General features: G+C 33.7%; 1 protein-coding gene across 1 annotated transcript; it reads left to right on the top strand.

Moving 5' to 3' along the window:
* Window positions 1-5,179: 5,179 nt before the first annotated feature.
* On the top strand, window positions 5,180-16,666 carry LOC132558920 (sorting nexin-6-like). Its single transcript, XM_060223535.1, has 14 exons — window positions 5,180-5,206; window positions 6,387-6,437; window positions 7,787-7,891; window positions 8,814-8,924; window positions 9,764-9,885; window positions 10,041-10,164; window positions 10,476-10,571; window positions 10,979-11,084; window positions 11,264-11,339; window positions 11,728-11,767; window positions 12,184-12,366; window positions 12,505-12,568; window positions 12,828-12,913; window positions 14,290-16,666. Exons 1-14 carry the CDS (start codon window positions 5,180-5,182, stop codon window positions 14,341-14,343), a joined length of 1,245 nt encoding a protein of 414 aa, XP_060079518.1. The 3' UTR covers window positions 14,344-16,666.
* The last annotated feature ends 18 nt before the right edge of the window (window positions 16,667-16,684 follow it).

The raw sequence follows: 16,684 nt of genomic DNA, 5'->3' as shown, positions 1-16,684 counted from the left end.
CATGCACCATTTTCCCCTGGAAATATTGATTGCCATGGCATCTGGTCAATATAGACAGGTTTTGCATGTCGGTCAACTTCTAAACCTGTGGACCAATTTCAACAAAACTTCGCAGGAATATTAGGGAACATGTGCACATGCCGCTGTGTTTCAGAGGATGTTTTTTTGCAAAAGGTCACCATGGGGAGATAACTAAGGCTGTGGGTGATGGGGGTATTAGCTATTTGGATTACAGTTTCAGTTATCCCTGGGCAATGTGGAGAGGATATAGTAATGATTTTGAGGATTGAATGTAGAGGTCACAGTACTTGCATAAGTACTATATGATTACCTTGTAAACGCATTGAGACCAAGACAGTTAGTATACCTTAATCAAATTTGGAACATGTATCCCTTGTGAGGAGAAGTCGGTTTCTTTAGAAATTCAGGGTCAGATATCAAAGATCAAGGTCACAGTCAAAAAACGGATAGTTGCATGGGGGTGTTTTTCCATTGTATTACCCTCGTTTTTCTATCAAATTTCACAACCTAAAAGATATTCACATCTTGTAAATTTCAAGGTTCAAGGTCACTGTAAGGATGTTAAAAAAAATGATAATACAAGAGGAATAAAATATCTTGTGACAAGTTTTAGAGAACAAAGAATATATAAACATGAAAAATTGGAACAAAGTCAATATCTACTTGAAGATTCCCAGAAAAAGTACAAGGAGAATAAGACCAGGTTTTCTGGAAGAATAGGCATCTTCTATTTTAAGTTATGGTGACAAGTCATGTTTGTTTTAGAAAATTGGCACTCTTATGCAGTCTTTTACAAACAATCTGGAAAATGAAGCTGTCCAATATTTGTATGTAGCATGTTATTTGCATGATGGTCTAACTAATGGTCTTAAACCAATAGGATACACAGTCTTTAAAGTGATAATATGGTGTCCATGATCAACATTCCCTACAATGTATCCAAAGAAATGGACAACTTCCCTATCATTGCATCTTGGAGCCTACTTGGGACATGTATTACATAAGTAATACTACTATGCTTGTTATTTCTGATATCTGCTGGTCATTTTTTATGGGCTGCAATGATTTATTGATTGCATATAGTTGGTTTCAGTATATAGCAAGCTAATAACAAAGAATTTATTTTTTAATGGTCTTAGCATACCAGTACTTTCAGTACTTTGATTAAATTTTGTTCACCCCCACATAATGATTAAGTTCCAATAATTCTATATCCATACTACAAAAACACCTAATATTAAACTCGTATGTCCATCTCCGCTATGTTGTATTGTATGTGTAAAAAACGACGTTAGCACAAATACCTTAGAATCACTACGGAGATGACATGTTCTAAAAAATACAACATGATGGTAGACCTTGAAGGACAAATGTTACGACTAAAAACTACCTGATAAAGCTGAACTTGCCTGGTATAACACTAATACAAATACATATTGTATCGTGTCTTTTATTGTCAGTATAGAACCCCTGCATTCTGTCACTATACAACCATAGATATCTAAACAGCTGTTTCATACCTACAACAATTCATCAGTAAATTTCATGTAACACAAATACGTGAAACACGGCCAATTAGATCATCATTTAGACTAGTGCTGTTAGTTTATGAAAATAGGTACGGTCCTAACTATCTTACCTTTTCTACAGAGACCCGACATTTAACCTTTCTAGTTTCATATCGAGTAAGCACACTCGTCCAGAGTCACATGTTAAACGAAAGAGGCACTGGGTGTGGAAAGGTTAGTTATTTGTGACAAGAAGATCAGATGTTTGAAAGTTATATAGAAAGCAGACAGATAGATGGTCTCCTTGTGTTTTTTGCAACTTTGAATGATACATCCTCTCACATTCCCAAAATATTTTATCTATTTTGATTAATGATGAACATGTGTACGTGAATAAAATGAGACTAAACAGAGTTATCACCCTTCCCTTTAAGTCAAGTCAGTAATTATACGAGAAACGCGAGACAGAATTCTAAAATAAAACCATGTAACATTGAACATCTGCAAAAATATAACTTGGATACATCACTTTTTAGCGTTGATCTTCGTGGAGTGGAACGACGAATCAGAATTTCATTGCCTGTCGTCATCTCGGGAGAAACGCCCACCAGTGATATACGTCATGAGAAAAACTTGTTATCTCGAAGTTTATAAGACCGATGAGAAGTTTATTCCTTGGAAATATATACGATTTGTATGACTTATTGGATGTGCGTGGTAACGATGGCTTGTTGGACGGGCGCACATGATATATGGGCAAGAATTAGCTAATGTAACCCTAAGTATGACATTGCAAGAAAAAAACAAAAATATTCATAAGCCTACAAATTTTGTTTGACGTATAACTGTAAATGGGGGTTTCTATGTGTAACAAAAAAATCATTTTGAAACTTACTTCAGTTAAGAACAAAGAAAATTAATGAATTTAGAGCATGTAACATAGACACTATTCCCAAACTGAGATTGATGGTTCTTTGACTTGTTTAAAGTTTAGTATTATGTTTGTTTATCTCAAAACATTGTCCATCATCTCGACTTAAAAAATTGCATTTTTCAAATTTATCATGTATTTCAGAAATTCTATGAAAACAGGTTTCCTCTTATTGTTCTGTCAATGTTACATGCAATTATTAAGAGATAAATATGATCAGAATTATGTTCTTGGTAAACAAGAAAAGTCATTTTTTTATTGTGTTACTGTCGTATAAATAAAATTCTATCAATATTTTTGCAACCTCCTCATTTCAGTAATAAAGTAGTTACACATATGTTGCATGTAACATGGACACAAAAAATATGAATCATAAAGCATGCCAGAAATACTATTAAAACATATAAAAGCCCCCCAATACACTATCTGTATGTAAATTATAATTATACTCCCACATATCTCAAATATGATATCGTTTAAGTAGTCGCATGTAGCATTGACACCAAAAACGTGCAACTATTTATTTTCGGGTCAAGGATACGTACGGAATTCGTTCCCACCAAAAAATCGCTATCGTGAGGTCAAACCTGTTTCAAATACCAGATCTACTCTTTTTTTCTTTTCTTTTTTTTTTTTTTTTTAGAAAAATACAAAGAAAAAATCACCCAACATTATCAAAGATCATATTTTACTCCGAATGTGTGCGTAACACTTCGTTACGTGATCAAAATTACCAGATTCCGTGGTCTCCTCGAGTTCCTCTACACCGATAGACGCTATTTTGGAAAAATGCATAGTCATGTGTTAACGTTACTGGGAGCGGGTCGAAATATCGCAAAAAAACATTATCGTTACGCGATCTGTTACAGAAATGCAACTGTTCCAAAGAGAGGGGTATTTTAGGGTAGTTTGGACAAGAAAATTAATTATATTTTACTACCTGATATATTTTCTGAACTCCAGTTGATTGATGAAAATTACGACAGTCATATCGTACCTTGTGTTGACACTTTGTAAATTTGCAAATGCCGTGTCGACGATGCGTTTCCAAACAAATTTACTGAGGGAAACGTGCACGTAACGTTTGTTGACGCGAAAAGTTACGTACATTGATCTATTTTCAATCCTATTTTTTCAGCATTAATCACATCCTGTACAAAACAACCGTTTTTATGGATAGACCGATCATTTTGCAGCTGATTAACAACTTTTACAGCACCACAATTCTTCAGGCATTTAATAAATACGACTCGGAGTTTCACTACTGCAGAAATATCACACTTTTTGCCTATAATTTATCCACTGGCGGTGTGTAACTTGTGCTGCATCCTTGTTATTTAATCAATTACATCAATTTGTTTCATCACATGACGATAAAAATAAACCAACTTTAATATCTAAACAATGTTTATTCTCCATTCTTGCATGATTTTGTTTGTTTTTTAGTGGATAAACTACTTTGACACTAAAATTTCATTAGCGAATTCTTGCCCATATATTACTTATTCAACGGGCGTACATGGTAACTATGACTTACTTGATGGGCGTACATGGTAAATATGACTTATTCAACGGGCGTACATGGTAAATATGACTTACTGGATTGGCGTACATGGTAACTATGACTTACTTGATGGGCGTACATGGTAACTATGACTTATTGGACGGGCGTACATGGTAACTATGACTTATTGGATGGGCGTACATGGTAACTATGACTTATTGGACGGGCGTACATGGTAACTATGACTTACTGGATGGGCGTACATGGTAAATATGACTTATTGGACGGGCGCACATGGTAAATATGACTTATTGGACGGGCGCACATGGTAAATATGACTTATTGGACGGGCGCACATGGTAAATATGACTTATTGGACGGGCGCACATGGTAACTATGACTTATTGGACGGGCGTACATGGTAACTATGACTTACTGGATGGGCATACCTGGTAAATATGACTTATTGGACGTGCGCACATGGTAACTATGACTTATTGGACGTGCGCACATGGTAACTATGACTTACTGGACGGGCGTACATGGTAAATATGACTTATTGGACGGGCGCACATGGTAAATATGACTTATTGGACGGGCGCACATGGTAAATATGACTTATTGGACTGGCGCACATGGTAACTATGACTTACTGGATGGGCGTACATGGTAACTATGGCTTACTATTAGGTAGGACTTTTTCTGAAAAGTTTGTATTCGCCTATGTTCAGATATCTTTTATTTAAATCTTTTTATTTTTTATAAAAAATTATACATTACACCATAACATTTCACTGATATCAGACTCACTACATTTAAGACTATAGAATATTTACAGGCCCATTGTACATTGTATGTTGATGACGAACTAATATACAGAGATTATTATATAACAATTTTGATATCACAGCCCTTATCACTTCCAATTGGGGTTTTCATATTACTTCAGGGTGTGTGATATCAGCCCGGGTGATATCACGCCCCTTTAAGTGATATCACATCCCCTTCAAAGTAACATCGCAGCCTTAGGAAGTGACATGACACTCCCTCTCAAATGGTTATATTTTGCCACTTCCGTTTATCGCTCTCTGATTTGAACATGAATATTGTTGGTGCCTGGAAGAAATGCATCCTTTTTTTCTAACTGGAAATAATTCAGAATTCCACTCTAATTTCCCGATTGGTGTACGTTTTAAGCGACGTAAACAGCTAAGCATGGCAACTAGGACTAATGATTGCAAGGCAATTTTAGAAGAACACGGGGAAGAATTGTCGTGTTGGATGAGTTAAATATATGAACATTTTGATATCACACCCCCTAATCAGTCCTCGAGTCCTGATATCAGGATTCTCGGACTGATAAGGGGTGTGATAGCAAATTGGTCATAAGATAACATCAAATTATCATAACTACTACTGTAAATCAGGGCGCTAAATCTGCTTCTTGTTGTAGTTGATCATTGTAAACTATTACAAATGTGTTTAAAAAATATATTGTATTATGATTTTTCCTGTTTATAAACGGAGAAATAAACGGTTAGCAATGGAATGTCTATAGAAGAACTTTGTCTACTGTCTGTGTTTGTCGGTTAGAACGGCGGCAGAAAAATATTCCTGGGGGAAAATATTTGTTTAATCAAATGAACACGGTGTAAACGTTTTGTATGTCATTTTTTCATTTCTTTTAAAAACATTTTTTGGTATTACCATGATGTGGAAGACGCTGACCCTACCGGAACATCTGGACTTTTTCTCCTTATTCTTTTCCAAGTGTAAGACTTTCTTTAATTGATAATTTCATAGTTCATCGAATTTAAGTTGTTTGAATTAAGATTCTGTTTACTGGTTATTATTTTCCCTGTAGTATTTTTATCAGGATGGTAGTTAAAATAATTTGATTCTACATACATTACATCTTGTATTTCAGCGTTATAGTTGCCTTTGATATTTCATCGTCTATTGAGTTTTTAAAACATATGGAGCTGAACTTTTAAGGCATCTTTACTCGGCTTCCTCGCTCATTGAAAAGAGTCTTCTCAAGGTTTAAAAATTGCTTTGATTTGTTTGTTTTGTTTTTGAATCGAAACCGAGTTCCCACACCCAAAAACATATAATTAAATCGAACTTAGAATATTAAAATCATTAAGCAATATGCACGCTTACATTCATACGGTGGTGGAACATCATTTACACATGATATATATATATGATTAAAGGGAAATAATTCATACCTTTTAACAAAACATTTCCAACGATACAGTACACGTAATGAAAGCTCCAGATGGGTTCCGAATTCTTTAATCACGTGATTAGCTGCAGCCATGATGGTGGGTGTGCATTGATGTTTCCTGATTGTGGCTATGTAAATAGTAAATTAATTCTCTGATTTATATTCTAATACGTGTGTTTCCTTTTTTTCTAGGACGGTTTGGATGACGGACCCGACCTTTTGGAAGGGGACCAGGAAAATAAGGTAAATATTTGAATATTGCTTGTTTGACATTCTCTGAAGTTCCAAAACAGTTGGTGACTTCACCAAATATTACCTGTACGGCGGTGAGTCAACTTAGCATTGTCCACATTACATTTCACAAACAAATATGGCAAACGACAGCTGAACATTTTAAACGTTACACGTTCGACTTTTTGTGTAATTTTAGATTCCATATTGCATTCAACACAGTGCTTAAGTGTGAAATTCAATTTCTGTTTAATGTCTTCCATTAGGAAAGGGGGTGGGGACAGGGTGTATTCTTTTAATTTGGACCTAATTGTATTACAGCAAATACTCACCTGATAGTACTTGTAAAGGCATCAGAGTATCAACACTGATTATTAATATAATATTTATGTTTGTATAAGGAATTTTAAAAGATTGTGGGCAAAAGTGTCGAGTTATGTGCAAATTAATAAACATTTCCATAATCTGGCCTGGAATGCAGTGTAATATGGTCAGGGTTGGTTATTGCCTGTTCTGTGATATTTAAGTAATATAGCATTATAAAAGGTAGGTAAGATACCATTGGAAGCATGGTTCCATCCAACAAACAACATGCACACACTAATATTTCCCAATAAAACCCAGCCACTCTCCCATTTGAGGAAGAATGTCAAAATACACTGCTTGTTCAAGGTGGACACTGAATTGATTGTAACACTATGAACTTGTGTCAGCAAATATTAATAAATGTAAGATAAATGACAAATTAATTTCAGTAATTGAGGTACAATTCTGATGAAAATATTCAACATATACTGATAGTTGCGTGTTATTGAAAGAAATCAGCCGGGCTGTGTGATTTTTTTTGACAAACTGGTATACAATAACTAAAGACAGGTCCAAGGGTGCACAAAATAATTTGTTGGAAAAATTTTTTAAATGGCTCGTAAAGCAAACTTGTTCAAGAAGAGGATTTTTTTAAAACAATGTATCTTTAACTATGATAAACTGCTAGAACTGGCATACATGTCTTTTGCATGTTAAAATTAGTTATCATGATAATTGCAATGGAGGTAACTTTGGGGGAACACTAAACAATCAGGCTTTTCGGTACATGTCACCAATCTTAACATTTTCAAATATTTGTTACATGTCTCCGAATGTAGCAGGAAATATTTCTGTAAATGGAGATTAAAACTGATGAACTCTTTAAGAATTATTGAAAACAAGGAATATGTGTATTACATTAAGAGATGCATTACTTCGACAATTACAAAGTTCCACAGCTTGTAACCATAAAGGGGATCTATAATCATATATTTGTAATAAATTCGTGCTCTGAAGATCATTGTTAGTGTGATTTATTACTTTTTATGTTTCAGCCAAGATCTGAGACAGTAGATTTGTCAACAGACACATCCCTGCAAGTTGATATTTCGGATGCTTTAAGTGAAAGAGACAAAGTCAAGTTTACTGTTCACACTAAGGTAAGAAACACTTGTACAGTTGTCTTTTTTGTCTGATTCAACTACCTGATCATATGCTGTGATTAATGTGGAATGTTATGCAGAAGCAAGAGAATACCCTCATGTCAACAAAATAATGATAATAACAATAATAAACTTTATTTATTGAGGATATAAAACATGTTTAGCCAACGGCTAATCTTCCACATGGTCCTCTGGTTAGTAAAAATAATGTTAGTTAAAATCTACTAAGTTACATACATGAATCAAGTTTAAACTACAAACTTCATATTAAAGAACTATAGAATTTAAACTAAAAAAAAAAAAAATATCACAGACATTAATTAAAATTATCACAGAATGCACAATTACTCATGCAAAACTATTTTGATCAATTAAATGGCTGGTGCCTAATTAATGATATGAAACTTAGATAAAATAAGTGCTAATTATGAATGAAGGAAATATTTACAAATAGTCCTTGAAAAATTACAAGGAGGTTAAGTGTCTTTTGCTTCAGCAACAACACCGCCCAAGTCAAGATGTGAATGTAGGTCAAACCAAGCAACATCCAGTTTTCAATGTAAAAACCAAGTTGCAAAGAACTTAACCACCTGCTAAAAAATCATATTTTCCTTTTTATTTCCAACATGTATAGGTTAGTTGAGAAACTGAAATTGATTTTCCTTATTTTAACACTTTGTACCACCTTCTGAAATCACTTTATTTATATGTTTTAGTGGTGTCCAACAAATCCTGATCAGTGACTATCATCTCTGCTAAAGATTTGTGTCTCCTACTATGTAATGCTACAAGTCTGAACATTATGATGTGTGTGTTGTTGAGAAAATTTTGAAGTACAGGCCTTTTCCTTTTACTATTTGTAGTGTTAAGGGAATTGCAAATGGTAGAACATTAACTATCTTATGTCTTTGTTTTTTAGACTTCTTTACAGAAGTTCAAAGAAGGAGAGTTTTCTGTGGTTCGGCAGCACGAAGAGTTCATTTGGTTACATGATCGCTATGTGGAGAATGAAGAATATGCAGGTGTCATTGTAAGTGTCTTATGATTTAGTGAGAAAAGCCAGGTCGTGATGCAAGCTTTTGTTAAATGCTGTAATTATAGAGTTTTTATAAAGTAAAACAGGTATTGTCAAACTTTCATAATTTAATTTTTTTTTTTTTTTTGATAAGTTATGATTAAAAAGGAAAATGGGGTGTGTTTTTACATTATGCAGTTATAAACCAAGGCTTCTTTGGGTTTAAGATTTTTCTCAAGATAGAATATGGTACATACCGTAAGAAATTTGCTCAAAAACATTTCAAATGTGTTTTTATTTAAATCTAGATGACATGCCTAATTCAAAAACCTGCATACAATACATCAGATGGTTTTGAAGCTGTAATAAGCATAATGATACTCCATATATAGAAACACTCTCTGAATATTTCAGAATATATATGCAAGGTTTGAATGAAATTTCATGTTAACATGCACCCAATACAAAGATAGCATGGATTTCCAGAAGATTTTGTAATCAGTCATAAAAAATCTTTTAGCATTTTATAAAATGATCATTGAGTATTTGTGTATTTAGTAGTGAATGCAGGAGAATATATTTACATGCTACTGACTAGTTATTGGTTTCAGTTACAGATGGCGCATGATAGCACAAGATTTGTGTGTAATGGTACCATAACACTGATTACACATCATTAGATTGTAGTACTGCTGGTGTGTAGCTCATGTGTAATACTATCACACATATAGACTTCAGTGATACATGTGAGGCTAGAGTCGGAGTGACAAGACATATAACAGATATCATTGTGCTAAACTAATAATTAATTTACATGAGAATTAATTAAAATTTGTGTGTTTTTAATCCTCCAGATACCCCCCGCACCGCCACGACCTGACTTTGATGCATCAAGGGAAAAGCTACAGCGACTGGGAGAAGGGGAGGGGACGATGACCAAGGAAGAATTCACCAAGATGAAACAAGAATTAGAGGCGTGAGTGTTTCATTTAGTAGACTGTAGAAGGGAAAGATAGAGGTTACATTACTAATAGTTCTATTTGATTAAAAAATAAAAGGGTTGATGAAGCTTTAGATACTTATACTTTTAAACAATTCTTACGTTTATCTATATACAATGTTATGTTTCAGTGAATATCTTGCTACATTCAAGAAAACCGTTGCCATGCATGAAGTGTTTCTCCAACGAATTGCTGGTCATCCCTTACTAAGGACTGATGTCAACTTTGAAGTTTTTTTAGAATATGATCAAGATGTATGTTTGTTTCTCATAGCAACATATTCGCATTTTATTGGACAGAATTTATTTTCACACACTTTATGATAGAACAAGCTGTGAAATTTGACCTTCATAAAGCCAGATGTCATAAAAGACAACATGCTATTCCTTAACTTTGTTGGAGAAGGTTATTTCTTCATTGAATGTATAGCATATAGGGTAATAGTAATGTGTGTATAAATTGACTATTTCCTAAAAAGAATCAATGCCTGATTAAAAAGTGTTTAAATAATTAATATTTTATGTGTATCAGTGTGCGTTTTCCTACATTTATTTATTGCTTGCAGTTAAGTGTTAGAGGAAAGAATAAAAAGGAGAGAATCGGAGGTTTCTTTAAAGGTCTTACCAAAACAGCTGATGAGGTGTTACTGTCATCACAAAAGGTAAGAAATGTTTGATATTTATAGATCAAGAACAGATTGCATATGTGTAGTTTATAGAAAGTATCCTTTTAAAATAAAATGGCGTCCTTTTGCTTAGTTTGAATTGTGTTCCGGAAACTTACTGGGGTCCATTTTGATTTCTATGCTTAAACAGGCTGTTGGGATGACTTTGGTGCAAACTTATCACTGATCAGATTTAGCAATGTAACAATGATGATGAGATGGGGTCTTTCTTGCTATAAAGTTTTGTGTAATGATTACAGTAAAATGCATAATGTTATCTGTCTATTAAGCACATAGAAAATCCCTGTTATCCTTGGCCATGGATTTTATGGTCACACAAGATAAAATCTCATTTGTAGTTGTGATCAATCATATTGTAAGTTTAAAATTTTGTTTGTAAACAGGATGTTGATGACTTTTTTGAAAAAGAAAAAGGCTTTTTGGTAGAATACCATGTTAAAATAAAGGATGCTACAATGAAGTCGGATAAGATGACACGAGCACACAAAGGTAAGCAGAAGTGAAACTTCAATCTTGTTTCTGAGTTATTCAACAGTAACAGTGAACATTTTTTCACATACTGACAGTGAAATACAAGATATGACATACCACTTAGGTATTCCGTCTGTGTTTGAAAGTGATTAATAATATTGACGTGAAATCTCATATCAGGTTTGATTGACTTTCAGCTGTAGCAGATAATTACATTCAGGTTTCCTCAGGGTTTGTACAGATGGCCACTATAGAGAATACTGAACTTGACAAGTAAGTAGCCAGTATGTGACTATTCTAGCATGTGGAGCACTATTCAGACCACATGCATTTCATTTCCAAAATTTATATTTAACATCTTGATTTATTTTATATCATCCTTTTGGTCAAATGTATTTGATTTTATGTACAAGTTATATTTATAGAAACAACATAACAAGTAATGAAATTGGCAATGATGTAGCTGATGTCTTTGCTCGTTAAGAGTTCTCTGTAACCTGTTGATGGTTGCAAACCTTCCTTGGACTGAACCACTCCAAAATTGTATACATATAAATAAAACTTATTATTACTGTATATAAGTCTTGCTATACGCATACAATGTATTAACTTCTTAAGAAATTAATAAAAAAAATTTGGGTTATTTTATTTTTCTTTGCAGAGTGTTTACAAAAGTAGCGGAGACGTTAGAAAAAGCTAGAGTAAGTTTTTCTTGTTGGTTGTAACCAAAACTTTTAACAATATACATGTCTGCAGAGACACGATTGAAAATTACCATAATATATATATAATGGTCCAATCAGTTTGATGGAAATCTCGCATCTAATTCACAGTATCATGGAAACAGTTTATCAGAATCTAAGCTATTTATTGTCCATGTTTTTGCTCAGACAGATTGCTTAACGAATGGAATTGGCTCTGGACAGCTGATACGTGTCAGTTATACACAAAACAAATAGTTAATTGATGTTCAGACTTGTATTCACCATTATTTAACCTCCTATGGACTACTTGAAAATACCTCTACCAAACTAAAGGTACAAAAGAAATAAGCAGCAGGGCTATTATACACAGAAAAGGAAATAGATAACAGAAAATGTTGTTATTTTTCACGTAGAAATTAGAGGGTCGTGTGTCATCGGATGAAGACTTGAAGTTAAGTGACACCCTGCGCTACTACATGAGAGATTCTGCTGCTGCCAAGGACCTCTTGTACAGACGCACGCGATCACTAGCCGACTATGAGTCTGCCAACAAAGCCTTAGAAAAAGCTAGAACTAAAAACAAGGAAGTGGCACAGGTAATTGGAGTGAATGTGCGAGAAATGTCACACTAAAGGCTAATGTGATTGTTCTTAGAAAGGAAACTGCTTGTGCCTTATTTGAATTTACAGTTGATACTAGTAAAAGTTAAGTTTTCTTTTTTTGTGATGTTTCAGGCTGAAAAACACCAAACACAATGTTGTGAGAAATTTGAAAAGATATCAGACGTTGCCAAAAAAGGTGAGCTCAGTTTAAACTCCTCAACCATGTTTACCTGGTCAAGAATGAAGTTGGAATGAAATTTGTGATTCTAAATTAACTCCCTCATCATACCGTTGTAATGTCCTTTTGGTGTTAGTGATATAAGAGTACTCTGGTTTTTAAGTGGCTTTTGGGTACTTTTCATACAGGCAAGAAATTTCATATCTGTCAATATTACAGACTTGTCATGATATCATTGTAAACATAATTTGTGAAGGCCAGTTTTCTTCTTTTCCAGAATTAACAGAATTCAAGGGACGTAGGATACAGTACTTCCGGAAGAACTTGGTAGACTTAGTAGAACTAGAACTAAAGCATGCCAAGGTAGGTACAGGCATGAAGGTGTAAAACTGACCTATACAAGGTAGGTACAGACATGTAGGTGTAAAACTGACCTATACAAGGTAGGTACAGACATGTAGGTGTAAAACTGACCTATACAAGGTAGGTACAGACATGTAAGTGTAAAACTGACCTATACAAGGAAGGTACAGACATGTAGGTGTAAAACTGACCTATACAAGGTAAGTATGGACATGTAGGTGTAGAACTGACCTATACAAGGTAGGTACAGACATGTAGGTGTAAAACTGACCTATACAAGGTAGGTACAGACATGTAGGTGTAAAACTGACCTATACAATGTAGGTACAGACATGTAGGTGTAAAACTGACCTATACAAGGTAAGTATGGACATGTAGGTGTAGAACTGACCTATACAAGGTAGGTACAGACATGTAGGTGTAAAACTGACCTATACAAGGTAGGTACAGACATGTAGGTGTAAAACTGACCTATACAATGTAGGTACAGACATGTAGGTGTAAAACTGACCTATACAAGGTAAGTATGGACATGTAGGTGTAAAACTGACCTATACAAGGTAGGTACAGTCATGTAGGTGTAAAACTGACCTATACAAGGTAGGTACAGACATGTAGGTGTAAAACTGACCTATACAAGGTAGGTACAGACATGTAGGTGTAAAACTGACCTATACAATGTAGGTACAGACATGTAGGTGTAAAACTGACCTTACAAGGTAAGTATGGACATGTAGGTGTAAAACTGACCTATACAAGGTAGGTACGGTCATGTAGGTGTAAAACTGACCTATACAAGGCAGGTACAGACATGTAGGTGTAAAATAATGTAAGTCTACAATAAAGCATTACAGAAATAATAAAATTACACACAAGCTGAGTGATGTGTAAAAGCCCTGCATCATCACATGGCTTGTTCCTCAAGTTAATTCTTTTCATGGTCTATTAAGAAAGAAAGAGAGGGGAATTTGAAATAATTATTCTTGGCAATGCTGAACATTCAAGATCACTGCCAGATGTCATTTTATTTAGATTTTGATATTTAAGCTCGCTATCATAACTTCTTTTGAACTACAGAGGAGATAATTTTGGAATGTCATGAAAACCCAAGTAGTGGACCAAGTTATACTTTCCATATTGCAAAACATTATCAGATATTCAGGATAGCTGCCTCCAGATTTTGAGGATTTACCAATCTGAGTGACCCATAAAATTCAACACTTCTAGCCTTCTTACAGCAGTTAGAGAAGACTTTTAATTACCATCATAATAGAAATTATTATTGAAAGGAATTTTGTGAGATAATGTTAATATAATTTACTATGATAATTGTGTAAATAAGAAGCACTAAGTTTTTAATTTCTTTTGCCCCACAGGCACAAGTACAACTTCTTAAGAACTGTATATCTGCTATGAAAGAAGAAGCGTGAAGTGTCTACACAGTGTGATGATGTGTATGTGATAAGTGGGTAGTGTTGCCTAGCAATTTGTCCCAAATAATGGCTGTTGGACATCGCAGGAATGTTTTCTAGTTTTGTCATCAAAAACACATTGCTATGGTAATATATGATGAACAACAAGTTTGCAGGTGTCTTAAAATTTCATTTGTAAAAACCTCTGTGTTTTAGAATGAACTTTTAGGTGAATTACAAATTTCTGTGTGTTTATTTTGAGACACAGTTTGTATATGTGATATGTATCTGTTGACAAACAAGAATATTATACAAAGTAAATTATAGCTGCAAAAATTAATTTTTTGCCTCACTATTCTTCTCTAATGTTGATGTCATCTACATATTTGTGAAACAATATAAGTGTTCTTTTTTAACGTGCAATGACTGGTTGGTTCCATTAAATGGATGTCTCACCGATAAGTAACTTAAATTCAGTAAAACTATATTTTGTGGTATTTTACGTTTATGTAATGGATATTTAGATAACTACAGATAGAAAATTCATTACAAGATCACATAAGTGGATACTAAAATCAATTGTTGCATGAATGACTGGTTTTAACAAAGCAAACATTGTAAATCTATACCAGCCTTATACAACAATCAGAGGATGTGGTATCTCAGGTCCAGTATCACTAGCTACTTAGTGAAGTGAAATGATGTTATAGTGCTAGTATTTGTCATTTTTAAATAACTGGACTGTTTTTTCATTGGTTAACATTTTGTCTCAAACAGAAAGATACTTTTCAAGTATAGTACTGGTCAGCACAGAACAACCGGCATTAGTGATGTTGTTAGAGAGATACACAAATTCATGTCTATACATATCTAGTTTGTGTATTTGATTTATATTCTAAGCACTTGCTCCAAAACATTTTCATTACAGTCTTAACATTAGTAATTAACATGATTATGAAATATTTTTTTATTTCCTTTGTTTTTTCCATGTTGAAATTGTGGGTGCATCTGAATTGAGAGATGAAGTCAATCATGCTGAAAATACAGGGACCAGAAAATATGTTGACTTTATCATCCTCAACACTTAAATATCCATCTTTATTTTGCTGTCATTACAAATGTATGTGTTTGCTGAAAAAAAGTGTGAGCTGCAGTTTAGAAACCAAATCATCAAATCAGGCCAATTTGGCCTGTGCTTTGTGCTCATTATCCTCCTGAAGAGGCCTTACAAGCTGTGACATGATCCACAGATTTAGGTTTTAGAAAAAAAAATTATGTTTCTGTATGGTTGTCAAATACTCTTGTTTTATTGAATTGAAAGTCGACAACAATGTGTAACAATATTTGTATGATTTCAGTGTCCATTCCATTTACATTAGATGTATATGTACTTGTAGCATTGTTTTTTATATCAATCATGTATGTCTGATCAGCCTTCAGTTACATATAGATAAATATTTTTTTTTGTACAAAGATTGTCTTGAATGTTTATTTTCCCTCCATATTGACAGAACTATATGATAAAGTATACCGACACATCATTATTATATACTCCTTCTCTCATACTTAGAAGTGTATTTTGCTTTTATCTTTATTAAATATTATTCCACCCTTAGGAGGGTTAAAATATACCTGCAATATGTATATCAGTGCTATGTTTAGTTTTGTGTTTAATCATACCTAGCGGGTAACGTTTAATAGCTGAGTTTAAGTTTCTAAATTTCACCATAGTTTCCCTGATTTCTTTTCTTTTTTAGATTAATGTTAATTATATTTAATCTTTTATGGTTGTTATGTATTCAGTATATCCAAGTTTGTTACCAACTGACAGATAGCAGTAATGCATTTACAGCCCACAAAAACAGGATGTTGAAAGTGTCCATCATGGATTCATTTTATTTTAAAATGCATTTTTATTATGCATAATGTGCAGGGCGATTGTGTCGAGCATTCTGGATCCAAAATTTAATTTACAATTAATGTTGATAATAATGTGGCACATGGTTTTTTGTCTACAATTCCCTAAGTTGAAACATTATACATTTACTTTGTGAGAATTGAAGGTAATATTTGATAAGATATCTAAAGGCATGTAACAGATCAAAGACAAAATTATACACAATTTGTACATACCCCTTTGATATAAAGGGAAGGTAAAATTAGCTTGTTTTACAGGTCAAGGTTCCTCAATATTTGTAAAGTTTAAACTTTATGAATATCTAGTCTTTTCTGTGTAATCTTTTGGTAAGATGTATTATATATTAATATATATAATAAACACACAAAGTGCACTGTATAATAAAGTAATGTATGAATGAGAGATTAAATGAGAGGTCATGAATCTAAATTTGTTGATGAT

The sequence above is a fragment of the Ylistrum balloti genome, unplaced genomic scaffold, assembly GCF_031769215.1.
Source record: "Ylistrum balloti isolate Yb309-2 unplaced genomic scaffold, AGI_CSIRO_Ybal_v1 Utg370840, whole genome shotgun sequence".
In the NCBI taxonomy this organism is placed as follows: domain Eukaryota; kingdom Metazoa; phylum Mollusca; class Bivalvia; order Pectinida; family Pectinidae; genus Ylistrum; species Ylistrum balloti.
Note: the sequence above shows the minus strand (reverse complement) of the source record. Positions and strands in the feature narration are given on the sequence as shown.